The following is a 17,366-nucleotide window of genomic DNA, read 5'->3' as shown; positions in this document are numbered from 1 at the left end:
AGTATAGTACAACAACTCTTGATAATCTCCTACCTCTTTAGTCTCTAACTCACTATTATTTGTCTATTTGTTTTCCTGAGAAACTATTTTGTAGACAATAATATGTCAAATGATAACCATTGATAATTTCCTACCATTTTGTCTGTAATTTGCTAAGTCCCCCTTATTATTATGTTATCCTTGTTTTATTCTTTAAAATAAAAGAAAAAAAAAAAAACAAAAAAAACAAAAAAAACAAAATAGCTTTTGTAGATACACAAATACTTTGATTTATTCTGTACAAAATTATTCTGTACAAAAATCTCTCTTCTATAGTCCCTTTATATAGGTCTATTATTATTATAAAACTATTATTACAGTTCAGTAGTTTCATCTGCTGCAGAGACCAGACTGTTGAAAATAGACTAAAGTTGTCTATTGTATTTCAAAGAGCAGGAAAAACAGCCAGTATTACAATAGAACAAGAGGACTTGTAAAAAAAAAAGACCAAAGTAAATCATTTTGGAGCCCACTGTTCAAGTAATTTAGGTACTCAGAGGCATAAGACAAGGCATAAGAAGGGTTACTGAAGCAAATTATACAAGAAATACTTAAAAACATAATGAATGTTTAAATTAAAAATAAAAAATAAACTGCATTACAGTAAAAGACACATTGCCAAGAATGATGAGGGATAAGTGTGTTTCAAGCAAGGGAGAGCAATCCAACTATCCTGAGGGGCATTAACAGCAATGTGTCTTTTATCATAATCAATTTCTAAACTAAATATCCACCTTATGGTTTGATCACCCCTCACTGATTAAGCATTCGTTGCAATTTCTGTTAAGTAAAACATTAGAGTGCTCTCATCTAACTTATTTACCAGATCTGGCACCATTCAACTTCTGATTCTCCCCCAATGCCAAAAGACCATGAAAGGTAAACATTCAGGACAGCTAGGCAGCCATGACAGCATAACTAAAAGATACTCATGAAAGAGGATTTCTCAGAGCTGCTTCAGAAAGTGGCAAGAACTATGGGATAAGTGTGTTTGAAGTGACGGGAAGTATTTTGAGAATTAGTGGCAATATGCAATAATTATTTTTTAAAAATTTAAACACTGAATTTTTCAACTATACTTCACATATATGTATATGTACATATATACATATAATCACACACATATATTCCCTATAACCAAATGGCAGGAGTCCTTAGCATATCAACAATTTTCCAAAAATGAATTTGTATTAGAATGTGACATATATAATCTGAACAGGTTTCTCTCTCCTACCTCCCGCTACCCCATGTAGGTGACTTCACAGAAATTATCTTTAATTAGTTCATCAACTTCATTTTAGTTATACTTTACCTATTTAAAAAAAAAACATTAAATAACCTGACAAGTAGAATTAACACTGGGTCAATATATATATATTTTTTTTAATTTTTTTTTATTTTTTATACATCTCATAGTAGTTTCTTTCTTTTTCTCTCTCTCTTTCTTTCTTTTTTTCTTTACCAGGATTCGAACTCAGGACCCTGCACTTGCCAGGCAGGTGCTTATGCCATTGAGCTACAACCCCGGTCCTTTTTCTTTTCTTTTCTTTTTTCTTTTCTCCCTCCCTCTCTTTCTTTCTCGCTCTCTCTCTCTTTCTTTTTTCTTTCCTTCCCTCCCTCCCTTCCTTCTTTCATTTCTTTCTTTCTCTTGAGACAGGGTCTCACTATATGGTTCAGGTTGGCCTTGAACTCAGTATTTAGCCCAGGCTGGCCTTGAACTCATGCAATCCTCCTGCCTCAGCCTCCTGAGTGCTGGACTGACAGGTGTGTGCCACCATGTCTGGCAGTGATTTTTTTTAAAGAAAAAAATTTCACTACTAGTTCACTGAAATGGTTTGAGTTAAAATTAAGACTTATAAAAAGAAAGGACTTGTGTAATTTTAGAGTTTACAAACAAGCACAAAGCTAGTCATTATAAAACTTTAATACCATAACACATTGCAACATTTTTGAAAAGTATATAACTTTACATTATTACTGATGATTAGCTCTTTTAAATTTCCCATGTATATATTTTAATAAAAACATTTAGGCAGTCAATAAATTAAAAATTAAAAGCTTCCTATTTACTTGTAATTGTTATTTCAATTTATTATGAAATAGACACAGATAGGAAATTTTACCTTTTATCTTAAAAATGAAAACACTTCATACCAGAAAGTGGTACTTAAATAGAGTGATATAAAGACCCTACAAGTCTGCTCTTCCACTAAAGAGACACAGTATATCAGCATCTCAGTATTCTGAAGTCACCACAATGGGAAGGAATATTATTTTAATATATTCAACACAAAAATGCAACTTAATGCATCTTTTTCTCTTTTTTTTGTCTCAAGTTCTAAATTTGGAATCTTTCTCTTACATTTTTGGTTTCTGAAATAAAAACACTTAGAACACAACTCTCCACCAAAAAGTCTGGTAAGAAATTAAACTAAAAATGCAGCATATGCTTCACATACCTTCTTGAGATGTCCTAGTCTAAGTTTGAAAATTTCTTCCTGTTCATGATATTCTGCCAAAGTCAACCTGTCAAAAGTAAAATTTTAATTCTATATTTTGATATTAATACTATTACTTTTTTTTACTAACAACTAACAAAATATCATAAAATTGACCAAATGGAAATAAAATGCCGCCAACTTTAAAGCCAAAAATCCTTTACAATATTCCTCAGGATACATTAGTACTTAGAAATGGAGCAATTAACTAACCCAACAGCTACTTGATAAATACCACACATCAAGTGATATTCTAGAATGTACACCTAAGAATATAGAGAAAACAAGATAATCTCCTTATATTTTGGTTTGGGTTTACAATCAATAATGGGGTTAAGAAAGTAGAAAAGAAACAATGATAAAATAATTTTAAGTAACAGCAAGTGTTACAAAGAAAAAAGGGTGTTGTGAGAACGGCTATTATTGCTAATCTAACACGGTTGTTAGATAACTATAAGAGGACTTGGGAGTGCCAGCGTTCCAAGATTGAAACCCTCAGCATTTAAGAAAAGAAAACAAATGAAAATGTGGGAAATGGAGGAGACAAGAGTAGTTTGAAATTTTTAAAACAACTAAGCATAAACAAAGAGCATTTATAAAAAAAAGGGCCTTTATAAAAAAAGACTGACAGCAAACTTAATGGTGAAAGATTGAAGATTTCTCTTTAAGATCAGGAATGAAACATGCATGTCTACTTTAATTCAGTTGCTATTCAATACTATACTGAAAGTCCGACCAGAGGGTTTAGGTAAGGAGAAAAATGTATCCAAACTATAAGGGAAGAAGTAAAACTATCTGTATTCACAGAGGACATGATTCTTCATATAGAAAATCCAAAAAAATGCACAAGGGGAAAAAAAATACTGTAACTACTAAACTCAACAAAGATAGAGGTTGTATCACTATACAATAGTATGTTTCTTTTTTTTTTTTTTTTTTTTGGTTTTTCGGTTTTTCTCCAGTACCGGGAACCCAGCTCACAACCTTGCGCTTGCCAGGCAGGCGCTTTGCTGCTGAGCTAAATCTCCAGCCCCAATAGTATGTTTCTATGTACTAGAAATGAACAACCTATAAGGATATTAAGAAACAAATACTCCATCTATAATAGTATGCAAATGAATAAAATGTTTAGGAATAAATTTAATCCAGGAATTGACAGACTTGTATAGAGAAAATTACAAAATATTATACTGGTGAAGAAATTAAAAGATGTAATAATTAAATGAAAAGTTATCCTATGAATTGAAAGATTTAATATTACTGTAAGGACAATACTCCCTAAAGTGAAAAATAAAGAATTATAATTTGTATTCTTTTTTTATTTTAAGGATTAAAAAAACCAAAATTTCCAAACAAGATAACTGGAGAGTAACAATAATTAATACATTGTGTATTGTTATCTTCAAAATAGTTACTCAGAGTACAAGATATAGGCATGAAATATTGTTCAAACAGTATTAGCACAAACCTTTCTTTTCAATGAACTAAATGAAACTAGTAATATAACTATTTTTTTTGTGTGTATATATATATTTTTTTCATTTTTCATTCTTTCCTTTCTCTTTTCCCCCTATAATGTATTCTTGTATTAAAAATTCTGTACAGAAGTCAAAGCCTAGTTTCCAGATGATGATGATTCCAAGTAAGTTTTTAGAAAACAGCTGCCAAGAAAGCACTAAAATTTGTATTAAACAAAGGGCATTTCATCACCTACAATCTCAGTACTCTAAGGAAGGTAAGGCAGGAGGGTCATAAATTCAAGCTCAAGAATACTGGGGATGTAGCACAGCACTGAGGCCATGGGCTTGATCCCCAGTCCTACAAAATAGATATATAGCAGAGAATTTCTTAAACTATAATATAGTGCTGCAATGAAAGTGCTTCTCTGGCTTTTCCCTATTTAAATGTGCATTTGTTTAAGACACAGCTACATCACTTAGTATCAATCACACACCAGTATCACTTGAGTATGAGTTGTAAGCCAACACATGCAACAAAATGGGAAGGCAATGAGATAGGACTATGATTATGCAACTATAGGTACAGCTGTTACCACCTTGGAAGATAAGTAGTAAACAAAATACCTGTAACAAACCAGAAAAATGGTCTAACAAGAAGGAAAAAATGAAATTCAATTAAATAGTTATGTACTACTGTCACTTAGTATTTACTGACTACTTTCCCAATATCAGGAACTATGCTAGGTACGGGGAGTACTGAGATAAATTGTGACACACAAGTAAATGCTACAATATAGACAGCAATGTACTAAAGGTCATACATATCTATCTGAGGGGCAATGAGGATAAACAGGGAAGAAAAAGGTTACATACTGGAAGAAAAATCTTAAAGAATAAACAGAAAATGAGACTAATGAAGAAAGGTAAGGAATGAGATGAACAAAGGCACAGAAAACAAGAAAGTACAGCCCATTTAGAGAACTGACAATTTAATATGGGATACACACTGAAGAAAGAGGCTAAAGAAAAAGATTTATGAAAGGTCTTCAGGTGGGTGAATTTTATTGGATGGCCACTGAAGGAGTTTAAATAAAGTGACATGATGAGACATGTAAGAAACAGTAACAGATGTTTAAAAAAAGTGAGGCACAACACTAAGCGGCCATATAAATGAAGAGAAGGGGACAAGTATGACAAGGAACGTGGACAGTGAGGGAGAATTCAGCATCTAAGATGACTCCTAGCTTTCTGGTCTCATTGAATGAGTCAGAGGGTACTATGACAACTCCCCAACATGATCATTAACTCCTATCTTTCAGGAATTAAGGAAAAGGTTTCAGTAGTGGGCAATAAAAGATGAACAGAAATTAAGACAGTTAAGTTTGGGTTTAAAAGTTGGCCATGAAGGGGAGGTACTGAGCAATGGTAAAGATGAGTTAGACAGATCAGAAATCGAAAGTATTTTATAAGCCATATTATGGCCCTTAGATTACATCACTTACACAACAGAAGACTGTATTAGGGATATAAGAAGAGAACTTAGAAAAATGACTGACATAAGAATGGATTACATGACTAGAGCACAGCTGAAAAGGAGATATAAAAATAACCCAAGTTGGGTTAAAAATGTAATTCAGCAGTAGAATGAGTGTTTAGCATGCACAAAGCCCCAGCACCAAAAACAATAAAACCCCACTCAAGTTACTTAAGTTAGAATGTACACTTACATAAAGTATAAGTGAAGAGATTTGCAATACAGAAGCACTGGTTATCTACAGAGGTCAATTTAAAGCTAATGGACTTTCTTTTAATACAACCATTCACCTACCTACTCATTCTCATTTTTTTTTTAAAGCAACAGTGTAATTTTCTCTTTACTGATAGCCAAATGTTTAACTGCAACTTACAACAATTCAAAAAAAATTAGGAAAAGGTTGAAGAAGGAAAAGCTTGAAGAAGGTAGGGTTTTTTTGGGGGGCAGGGGGGGAGGGGAGACAGGGTTTCACTATGTAGTCCAGGCTGGCCTAGAATTCACTGTGTAGCCCAGGCTCGCCTCAAACTCATGGCAATCCTCCTGCCTTAGCTTCCTGAGTGCTGGGATTACAGGTGTGCGCCACTATGCCTCGCCAAAGAAGCTAGATTTTGAAATGGACTTTAAAAGATAGGCCACCACTTACTCATGAATGGGTTAAGAAAGATTAATGGAATCTATGGTAACAACCAGAATTCTGGAAGCAAGGATAGTAGTGATATTCATTATTAGAGAAAGCAAAGGAAAGAGCAAAGAAAGGGGGCCAGGTAGGTGTGTGGAGAAAATAAAATTGAAAAGGTAACTGATCTGTAATTGAGGGAAAATTTACCTACTTACTTTCCTTGTCTCTTCTTCTTCTCCACCTTCCCCCGCCCCTTCTCTGTCCCTCCCTCCTTTCCTCCTTCCCTCTCTCACAAAATGTTTTCTGAAAAGACTAAATCAGTAGAGAGAAAAGCCTAGAGATAAACGAACTATCAGTAGAAGTCCTTCATGCAGTAGGGAATGGGATTCAAAGCAGCATGCTTCAACAGAGGAGAAAAGAATATATTCGTACAAATAACGAAGGGTACATACATTTTCTACATACATGAATTTATTCTTCTAGAACTGGCAAGTTAGATAAGTTTACATGCATCTGTACACTGAAATTTTAACAATGGTGTTCTCTGTGGGACGGGATCGTGGCCCATCATTCTACTAATCTCTGCCATATTTTCCAAATTTTCTCAACAAGCACGTAACTTTTTAAATGTCTTTGTCTTCTGAATTGCAAGGCATAATTAACACAGAAAATTTAGAAAACAAAGAAAGCAGAGAAGAAAAAAAATACCCATAACTTCTCAATGAATTGGTCTCAGGTTGAGAAAATAAGTATCGGTTATATCATTGAACATTTTCTCAGAAAAAATAATGTTAATGGGAATACTGAATTAGAATAACCAAAACTTTGACTCACTGTAACATGAAAGAAAAGGTAGAGTTTAGTTTCTAATTAAAAAGGGAGAAGTCACATATTTGTGGCTTATTAATTTAGAGCTAAATTTTTAATACTGTCTTCTTCTTGGCTATAACTATTTTTGCTCGTGAGTATTACTTTAATTATAAATAGCATCCATTACTACCATTCAGGCTCCCTGCTAACAATATGAAAAAAGAAAAATTTTAAATAGAGGCTTACAGTTGTGGTAAATTTGGTCTAACAAAGGGATCATTTTCTGCTCCATTGACTGCTTTGTTTTTTCTTTGTTTTGGTTCAGAATTGGTAGAAGGTGCCTGAGAATTATTAGCTGTGGGAGGTTTGCGTTTGGCTAGAAGTTTTCTTTGCCTTTCAATATCTTCCCTTTGCTGATTCACCCACTCTTGCTGCCTGTGTAAAAATGAACAAGTAAAAACCATATTAAGATTCCATGACTTTTCACAGTTACAACATGAAAAAAATAAAACCTAAGAAAACATGGAAAAATCACTTAATATAAATTTGTAACCTTTTGATCCTTCTTTTGAAAAAGAACTTATACTCATCTTTCAGGTCTCATTTGAAACAATCATGAGGTATTCCCTAAACTTCTCAACTGGGGAAAGGTGGGTTTTCATATATAAACTCACGTACCTTGTCTCTACCTCCACCTTTCTAACATATCATCTATAAATATTTCACTACAATATGTCTGATTAACCTACATCACTCCATAAGAGACCGTATCTGTTTTGTTTCCTCTTGTATTACTTAGCATTGTGATAAACACATACTAGGTGTGCTTAGTATAAATGAATGAGCTAAAAAAAAAAAAAAAAGCAAACCTAACATTATAGGGTACATGTTTTACATGCACTTCATCACTTTGTATTTGCAGATAAGCTTACAGAAAGATAATATGAAAAGTGTCATTTTTCTAAATTTATCTGTTAAAAAATACTGGGAATGAGCAGTCAATATTTTGAAATGAAACAAAAATTGATCTTAATGTAAAAAATTTAGGGGGAAAAAGAATTTTGACAATTTAAGGAACATGAAATAAGAAACAGCAAGAAAAATAAGAGCAAATTTGGAAAAAATGAGCACATAATAAATATAAAGTTATGAATATTTCCCACTCAAGAATCTAAAACATTTTTCTAAAGAGCCACTAAATTCTAAAAACTAATAGATACTGTACCTAATATTATATAAGAGTTTATTTTATATTTATTCTAGTAGTAACAACATCCCTTTTAGGTCAGCTCACCATGTGAAGAAAGCTGTTTTTTGGTTTTTTTGGTTTTTTTGAGTAGATTTTTACTATGCAGTTTAGGCTGGCTTTGACCTCACTATGTAACTCAGGCTGGCCTCAAACTTGTGGAGATCTTCCTGCCTGAATCTCCGGAGTGCTGGGGATTACCGGTATGTGCCACCATGCCTGGCTGAAGAAAGTTTATTTTAGACCCTACATGGTTATGCTATTTAGATTTAGAGCAAGTCAAATGTTTTACCCATGCCTTCCTCCACCTTCAAATCAGAAACTACAGAGCACCTACTCTGCTGTTGTGGAGGTGGTCTTGCATACATTCCTTCTCCTACAGCTGTAGTAAAGGGGTAGAAGAACATGACAGCAGAGAAAGAATCAAAAAGAACTGATGCAAAAGAACAAAAGGGTATATAAAAAGCTCAAGAATAGCAAAGTAAGTGTAAGATTTTAACACTGTTTATACTTAAGGAAGAAAAATAATTTCAATTATTAAAAGGGCAAATTCCAGAACTGGTAATGTAGCTCACTGCAAAAGTACTCACCTACCAAAAACAAAATAGTAAATGTTAAAAGCTATTTTAGAGTAAAATCAAGGTTCTTGCTGTACGGACAAAGAGCCTTATTAAAATCCTAACAGAAAGTAAAGAATTAACAAAATGAGTATGTAGCTAGTACTTGATAAATTTGTAATGATCACCCAGTTTAGAGATTAACATGATTAATTTTTAAAACATGATTAATTTTATTTATTAATTTCCCTTTTCATCTTCCAACCACTTTCAGTTATATCACTGACTATAAACAGTGTGACTTAATATATGTAACAATGCAATTAAGTCCAATAAATGCTTATTAGTGGTATTTAAAACATGCAACTCATTTTTATTTTCTTTGACAGCTTAATGAAGTAACTACTGGCAGAATTAATACTTTCAACCATACATATTAATTATGCAACCCTCTCTTTTATTTCTTACAGAACAACTGCAGGTCTGGAATTAGTAGCAGAGGTTCTTGCTCACAAAACACTAACAATATCCATTTCCTGCTCTCGACTTTTACAGTCAGTATTTTAGCTGTAGTATAGTCACCTATCACTGGATATCTCTCCATGTTAGCTGTCAATGATTTATCCTCTTTCCGATACTACTTCTACACTGTTGTAAGAGTCTCATTCTACAACTCAACTCTGATCACGTATAACATACAAGCCTTCAATAGTTCTCATTATTCACAGAATTAAAACTCAAAGTCCCACGTACCCCAAGGACACTGTCCTTCATTATAGCAACTATAACTGAGCACAGTTATGCTGAACAAAAGCTCAATAAATCTGTTGAAAGAAAGTCATTCTGTAGCAAGTCTAGAGAAACAGTGTTTGAAGCAGTAATGTTGATGTAATACTATAGGAAATAAACTTTGCCTCTGTTTCCCAAATGGGATTGACTGCAAAAGGTAATGTGGACAGAGGTACTATTCCTGCTTTAACAAATTTTCCAGCAAGGAAAATAGATAAGGAACAGCATTAAGTTCTGGCCTTTTTAATACCTGAACAACCAACTTACCCTTACCTATCACTATCTATACTCAAGGAAATATAACGATTTGTTTTAAAGTTACTTTTAATATATTAAAGCCACATGATCAGTTCCATCAATGAGTTATTGTATCTGAGGCAAAAGATAAAAGTTCTTTTCCTTAGGCTGGAGAGCAGGCAAGAACTGAATACTAACACTTCAGTACTAACACTTAAGGACTGAAGAATGGGAAAAAAGTAGAAAGCCAGGCCACATGGCATGTGCCAGTGTCCTACCACTCAGGAGAATGGGGCAGGAGGCTCACATAAGTCCAGGAATTTGAGACTAGTTTGGGCAACATAGCAAGATCTCACCTCAAAAAAGTACAAAAATTGCAGGAGATACACATTCAGAGAACATAAAATTGTCAACAATTTTCCTCTCAAAATATCACTTATAAAGTTAAAGGGGTAGTTTATACTTTGGAAAGTCAGATTTAGAATAATATATTACAGAGGTGAAGGTTAATTTTCAAAACGTCTGCTACTGCTAAACTTGTAATGCTTGTTTCATATTCCTTTTAGATGTGCTAAGTTCTATGATTTCAAATAAGATGTTGAGCATAAATGCAAATTTATAATCTTTTAAAGTAATAAATACAAAGGAATGCTAAATTTTTAAATGCAAGAACTACTAACTTCACAAGATTCTGAAATGCAAAACCATCTGTCCATTGTTCAGTAAACGATGCACCATGTCTAACTGTTGTAAAGTGCCCCAGGCGTAATCTATCTTGCATACTCTTTTCTCTGCTTGACAGTTTTTCTTGTGTGCTCTGAAAAAAGAGAGAAAAAAAATCATCAATTTTATTCATTTAAATTTTACAGTGTACAAGGCAAAAGGGGCTAGTGAAGGGAAATTTTAGTGAACTTTGACCTTACCTTTTCAATAAGAAGTTTCTTGCTCATTGATATGCACTTATTTAATCTCTCTTTGTATTTTTCAAGTAATTTTTGTTGATCATCTATCTGCCGTCTGAGATCACAGTTAGCCTACAACATAAGCACGAAATGCAAAAGATCTAGAATTTTTGTACGTGAAAAGCTTAAAAATATTTTTATTCTTTTCATTAAGCTATATGGAGATAGGATTACTGAAGACTAAGTATTTGACTAAGATATTAAAAAAGCCTACATAACGAGGGATAATACTATTAAATGTTATATAACGGTGCAGTGGAAAGCACATGAAGCTCAGATAAATGTACTTCACACATTCAGATCCACACTTTAAGTTATATAATGTTGACTAAGTTTTCATTACAGTTTAGACCTAAAATGTCCTCCAAAAGTCTCAAGTTTATTGATAAGGCCTAATCAGAGTTGGCAGGTCACTGGCAGCATGACCTGAAAAAGTACATTCTTGTCCTTGGCTTCTCTCCCTCTGTGCTTCCTGGCCACCATTATATGAACAGTTTTCCTCTGCTTGCACTTTCACCATGTGGTTTCTCCTTGGAGCTGGCCAATCATGGACTGAACCCACAGAAACTGTGAAAACACACACACACACACACACACACACACACACACACACACACAAACCCAAACCCAAACCCAAACCCAAACTTCTCCTCCTTTAAATTGCAGGTGTTGAATATTTTATCTCAAGAACAGCAAAGCTGACTAGTACCGAAAATTGCTGGCAGGAGTAGGGTTGTTGTTGTGACTATATCTGATAGTGTGGTTTGGAAACCTTTGAAACTGGTTTGTGGGAGGAGTGTGGAAACCTTTGAAGATGCAGGACAGAAAAGCATTAGAATATACAACATTAAATGTTTCAACATTTAATGTATGAAAACTGGTCAGAGCTGAGAAGATCAGAATGTACACAGGAATGCACCCAGTTCAAGGCCAGAATCAAGGTGTTTCAGTACAGCAAGGACTCCACTGGCAATTGAAATAGTGCCCATATGTGTTACGCTCTGGCAGAAAAATTATCCACATTTTGTCTGTTTCTTGACACTTTGTGGGAAACTAACATTAAAAATGGCAAACTAATTAATCTAGTGGAAGAAATTTCCTTTTAAAAAAAAATTTTTTTTTTGTACCAGGAATTGAACTCAGGACCTTGCACTTGCCAGGCAGGGACTTGTACCCCTGAGCTATATCCCCAGCCCTAGGAAATCTCAAGGTATGGATGGGTACTGCTATCTGCTTTCAGCCAAGTTTACAGTGAGAATCGAGGGCAAAAAGCAGAGCTGAATGATATAAAGCTTGGGCAGAAATGAAGTGGTTGAAAAGATCAGCATTTAAAAGAAGCCAAGCGCAGTCAAAACCTAGATTGCAAGTAACTTGGTCTGCAAGTGTTCTGCAAGATGAGCAAAACATTTCTAAGAAGTTTCAACTTGATAAATGAGCAATATCTTGTAATACAAGTAGTGTGTTATGGCAAATGTCACATGACCACAACCCCTCCCCCATTTTGATACATAAGTGCTTTGGATTATGAGTGGAAAAAACTATTCTCACAAAGATTTTACTGTACTTTGCACAGGACAATAGGAAGACATCTCAGGAATTGGCCAGATGTCACCTTTCATAGGCTCAAGGGTGTAAAACTGTACAGCTTTCATTTGAGAAATGAGGCCTTGGGCACCCTGCTTGAGAAAAGCTATTTTAGGAACTGGTTCCTCAGGATTCATTTCAGTGTCCTCATCTATCCTCAACTAACCAGACACTCAGAAGCCACTACAATCATGATCCACAGGGGCCTGGCTACTGCTTGAGTTAATAGCAGACCTTGGCATCATGCAAGTGGTGCTGGTACTCAGGCACACAAAATTTAAGAGTCGTACAGTCACAGCAGCTTCCACCCAGATTTCAGAAGGCTTGGGAGGCCAGTGAAGGAACCCTTCAGAAGGCAGTGAGTAAAGCTAAGCAAAGCTGAAGGTGCCATGGGCAGACATCTTGGGAATATGAAGATGCCAGGCATATGGAATGTCTGCTGAGGAAAGTTAAAGAGGTGTCCAGAACCAACCTAAGTGTGCTACAATTAGAAACAGGGTTGGCCAAGTCCTCTGGAGCTCACACATCATCATATCCTGGTCCATATATGGGATACGAAGCTATAGGATTTGATGTTTTCTTTGGTGGGTTTAGTGCTGCTTTGGTCCATGTTCTTTCTTTCCCCCTCTTCTCTCTTTTGGAATGGGACTGTTTAACCTATTTTATGCTGTGTTTAATATTCATTTTTATAGGGATTCACAGCTAAGAGTTTGCCTTGGGTCTCAGAGGAAAATTTGGAGTGGAACTTTTCAGCAATGTAAGAATTAGTAACACTTTGTCAACTCTTACAGAGATGGGCTAGATGCATTTTACACAATAAAATGGACATTAGTCTTTGCGGGGAGCAGGAGTAGAAAGTTATGGTCTGAATTTAAAATATTTCCCAAAAGTCTCATGTTCAGACGTGCCACCTGGTAGGAGGGGGCTGGTCAACAAGAGCATAATGTAGAAGGGTGTGTTTTTGCTCCCCACCCTCTCTCTACTTCCTGGCTGCTATGACATGAGCAGCTTTTCTCTGCCACGAGCTTCCACCGTGCGGTTTCTGTGTGGGAGCTGGCCACCTGTGGACTGAACCCATGGAAACTGTGAACCAAAATAAACCTCACCTCTTTTAAATTGCAGGTACTGGTATTTTGTCCCACTTATGAGAAAGCTGACTAATGTAGTTATCTAGATCTAAGTTCAGTTTTTAAATTTCTGAACAGAGGCCACACAATCTACCTCAGTTAAAAATAAATGAAATATAATACATGTCTAACATGAATAAATGTGTCTTTTTTTACCTCTTGTAGCTAATAAAATATTTTCTCCATTTAACTATTGGATGACACTGTAACTTGCCACTGTAGTAACTACCTGCACCATTCTTCCCTGGCAATAAGATATAATTCTGTTCACTTTGTACAGTTATGCTCAGAGAAGATGCACTGTCCTAATATCAGATAAGTCTGATTAGTTTAGTAAAATGGTGAGAGAATAATCTGGAGCCTTCGCTGAGACATACACTAGAGTGTTCTGAGTCAAGTGGTCTAGGGAAGAGCCTCAAAATTTCCATTTCTAACAAGATCTCTAGCAATGCTGATGCTTCGGGTATGAAGATTGTATTTTGACAACACAGGGCTAAGGAAATCATGATAAAAGCTAAAAGACAGTAGTATATCTTGAAAATACTGGGAGAAAATAACTACCAATTTAAAATTATGCACTCAACAAAAATGTTTCTTAAGGAAGAAGAAATGGAATTTTGCACCAGTAGATCTTCATAATTACATATAATTCAAACAAGACTGCAACAAATTATGTGTGCATGGTATGTATGTACTTAACTTGAAAAAACGAAATCTAAAATTTCTCTTGGACTGCAAAAGGCCCAAAATAGTCAAAATTAAGAGGATATTTGTTCAACCATGTATCAAGATTGAATATAAAGCGATGGTGGTAATGTTTGCTCAAATGCCCCTGTTGAGTAATAAGCCGGTATTTTATTTTGGATATGTACCGAGCTAAACAACTAACTTCCCAACTTTCTCTGCAGCTATGTAATGATAGGTCAATAAAATTTAAGCAAAAGAAGTTCAATGGGATATTCAAGAAGACTGTATACAGAACTGTGTTTTTTGTTCTTCTCTATTCCTGCTTTCCATTTGCAACACAGAAAGGGTAACTATGACTCTAATAGGTTACATTTTGGATGTCAGTGTGACTTTTTTGTTGTTGTTTTTCCAGTAGCGGAAATCGAACTCACGACCTTGCGCTTGCCAGGCAGGCGCTGTGCTGCTGAGCTAAATCTCCAGCCCCAACATAACTTGTCAATGTGACTTTCAAGATGGAAGCCATGAACAAAGGATGAGGAAGCAGAACAAATGAAGAAGCTAAGATCCCAGATGACAACTGAGGGGCAACCATATCTGGGCTACTCAGTCTGCTCTTTTAAAAGATAAATTTCTCTCTTGTTGAAAGTGTTACTGTTTATATTCTGTTACTAACAAAGATGACTATGTACTCTGCTTTCTCTCCAGATCATATATATCTTTCACCTTTTACTAACAAAGATGATAGCTAAATGATAAAAATATGCTGCACCACCAGTGTAGTGACACATAAGGAGAACAATGGAACACATACAGAATATTAAATAAAGCCACCTGCATATGGAAACAAGATTTTATGATAGCAGTCAAAGAATGGACTATTAATTAAGTGGGGTCAGATGTCTGATTATCAACCTGGATAGAAATAAAATGAAGCATTATTTTACACCATATCCAAAAGCCAATTTTAGTGAGATTAACAATGTATAGCTGAAAGGCAAGATTAAAAACATTCAACATTTCAAAAAAAAAGAATACATTTAAGATCTTAAGGACTCTTTTAATTTTCTGTCATGCATCTTTAACAATAATTTAGGACAACTGTTATGTATATCTAAAATGTACAAATAAAATCTGATTTAAAAAAAAATGATGAGTATAAACATACCTTGAAAATATAAAGAATCACACAGAAAAAAATTTAGAATAATAAAAACTATAAAGAACAAAGATACTTCATGACATAAAATTTGAAAATGTATCTCATCGTTAAATATCAGCATAATGTACTAGAAAGACAATTCACAAAATGTCAGAAAATCAATCCAAGTAACTAACCAAAACTTGCCATCAAGAAAAGTCAAATAGCCACATTTTAAAAAATTGGCCAAAGAAATCTCCCAATCAATTATTTCACAGAAAAAAACCAAACAGCTAATATTTTAAAAGATGTTCAAAACCAATTAGTGAAGAATGCATAAGACTGTAAGACACCATGTTATAGCCATCAAATTAGCCAAAAAAAATTTTTTTAACGTTGTAATACCAAATCTTGGCAAAGATAATGAATAAAAAGTCTTTCTGGACCACTGCCTTTGGGAATATAAGCTGAAGCAATCACTTTGGAAAAAATACTAGCATCATAAAGTAAAGTAGAAAATGTATATGCCCTATAGTACTGCCACATCGTTCCTAAGCATATACCCTGAAAAATTCTTATTTTCCTTAGAAAATAAGGATGGCTGGGTGCGGTGGCACATGCCTATAATTCTAGCACTCGGGAGGCTGAGGCAGGAGGATTACCAGGAGTTTGAGGCCACCCTGGGCTACATGGTGAGTTCAAGGCCAGCCTGAACTATTTATAAGACTCCATACAGGTTAATTTTACTTAAGTTCAAACACAAACTGAAGTAATATATTGTTAATAAAGTAAAAACATACTTAATACAACCATAAAGAAATACAAAGTCATGACAAATACAAATTTTAGAATAGGAGTTAACAGAGAAGAGGAGTAAAAGAGTAAAGGGGATGAGACCAGGTAACACACACTAGATATTCCAAAGGAACTGGCCAGTGTGGCAGGATCACAGGTGTTGTTTTTACTGTTTCTATACCAATGATTCATAGCTCAGGCTTAAATCAGAAGAGTCTGCGGCAACTTTTAAAACTATCAATGCTCAAACTATATCATATCAACTTGATCAGAGCTCCTTAAGGGTAGATTTAGAGGCATCTGCATTCCTACCCTTTCCCTCTGGTGTTTCCAAAGAGCAGCACAGGATAAGAACTACTGCTTTGTACCTTATACATATTATAAATATACTTTTGAATATATTTTTGAATAAAGTTTCCACTAAAAATCCCACAGGACTTGGACAGTTATTTCACCCTAAGTGGTATCAGATGTCAGGTGGGAATATAACAAAATCAATTAGCATGAAATGGATATGTATCTGATGAAAAGTTGATAAAATAAAACAATTTTTATATACTTCCATTTCTCAATTCACATTTAAAAAGCTAGTAAAATCATTTTCATTTTAAAGTTGGTATTTCAATCAGGTACTTACACTAAAGCTTACTGTTTTCTAGATATAGAGTTCTTTTACCATATTAAGTATTTTTCTCAACAGTTTCACTGTTGCCAAATAATTTACAGTACTCAATTTTTCCCCCTCCATGACTTATTACTTACCCTGAGCAAATCATCTATACGACCTTCCTTTTTTTCCAGGTCCTGGTTTTTATTACTCTCTAATGCTGCTAATTTCAACATTGTGAGATCAGTCTAGATGAAAGAAAGCTATTTTATTATCTCCATTATGTATATTGTTACACACAAACAAAAAGCTAGATTTTACCTACTTCAAAAAGCAAAGAATAGTATGTGAGTTTTTTGTGTATGTAAAGGGTAGACATAGACCAAAAGGTTATAGTACAGTTTCAAGCTTTAATAATTTCAGAAAGCTACGTACACAGTGGTACATGCCTGTAATCCCAGCACTTGGGAGGCTGAGGCAGGAGGACTGCTGTGAGTTCAAGGCTAGCCTAGGCTACATAGTGAGACCCTGTTTCAAAAAAACAAAACAAAACAAAAACAAAAACCCACAAAAAAACCCAAAACCAAACATCAGAAGTATAAATGCTACATATTTACAGAAAATGTTTATTTAAAATGCTGATGTGCCTCATTAAAAACATACCATTGCTTTGTGCT

At 34.6% G+C, this 17,366-nt stretch overlaps 1 protein-coding gene across 1 annotated transcript in view; it reads right to left on the bottom strand.

Moving 5' to 3' along the window:
* Positions 1-17,366, bottom strand: part of Tlk1 (tousled-like kinase 1) — a 145,845-nt gene that overhangs the window by 28,796 nt on the left and 99,683 nt on the right. Inside the window, exons 8-12 of the mRNA XM_005393240.2 lie at positions 16,845-16,937; positions 10,713-10,823; positions 10,470-10,606; positions 7,207-7,395; positions 2,499-2,565 (exon numbers count right to left, since the gene is read on the bottom strand). Coding sequence (XP_005393297.1) covers positions 2,499-2,565; positions 7,207-7,395; positions 10,470-10,606; positions 10,713-10,823; positions 16,845-16,937 — 597 coding nt within the window. The remainder of the gene's footprint in view (positions 1-2,498; positions 2,566-7,206; positions 7,396-10,469; positions 10,607-10,712; positions 10,824-16,844; positions 16,938-17,366) is intronic.

Source organism: Chinchilla lanigera, unplaced genomic scaffold, assembly GCF_000276665.1.
Source record: "Chinchilla lanigera isolate Chin_1 unplaced genomic scaffold, ChiLan1.0 scaffold00048, whole genome shotgun sequence".
Classification (NCBI taxonomy): Eukaryota; Metazoa; Chordata; class Mammalia; order Rodentia; family Chinchillidae; genus Chinchilla; species Chinchilla lanigera.
The sequence above is the reverse complement of the archived record's forward strand: the minus strand, read 5'-3'. Positions and strand labels throughout refer to the sequence as shown.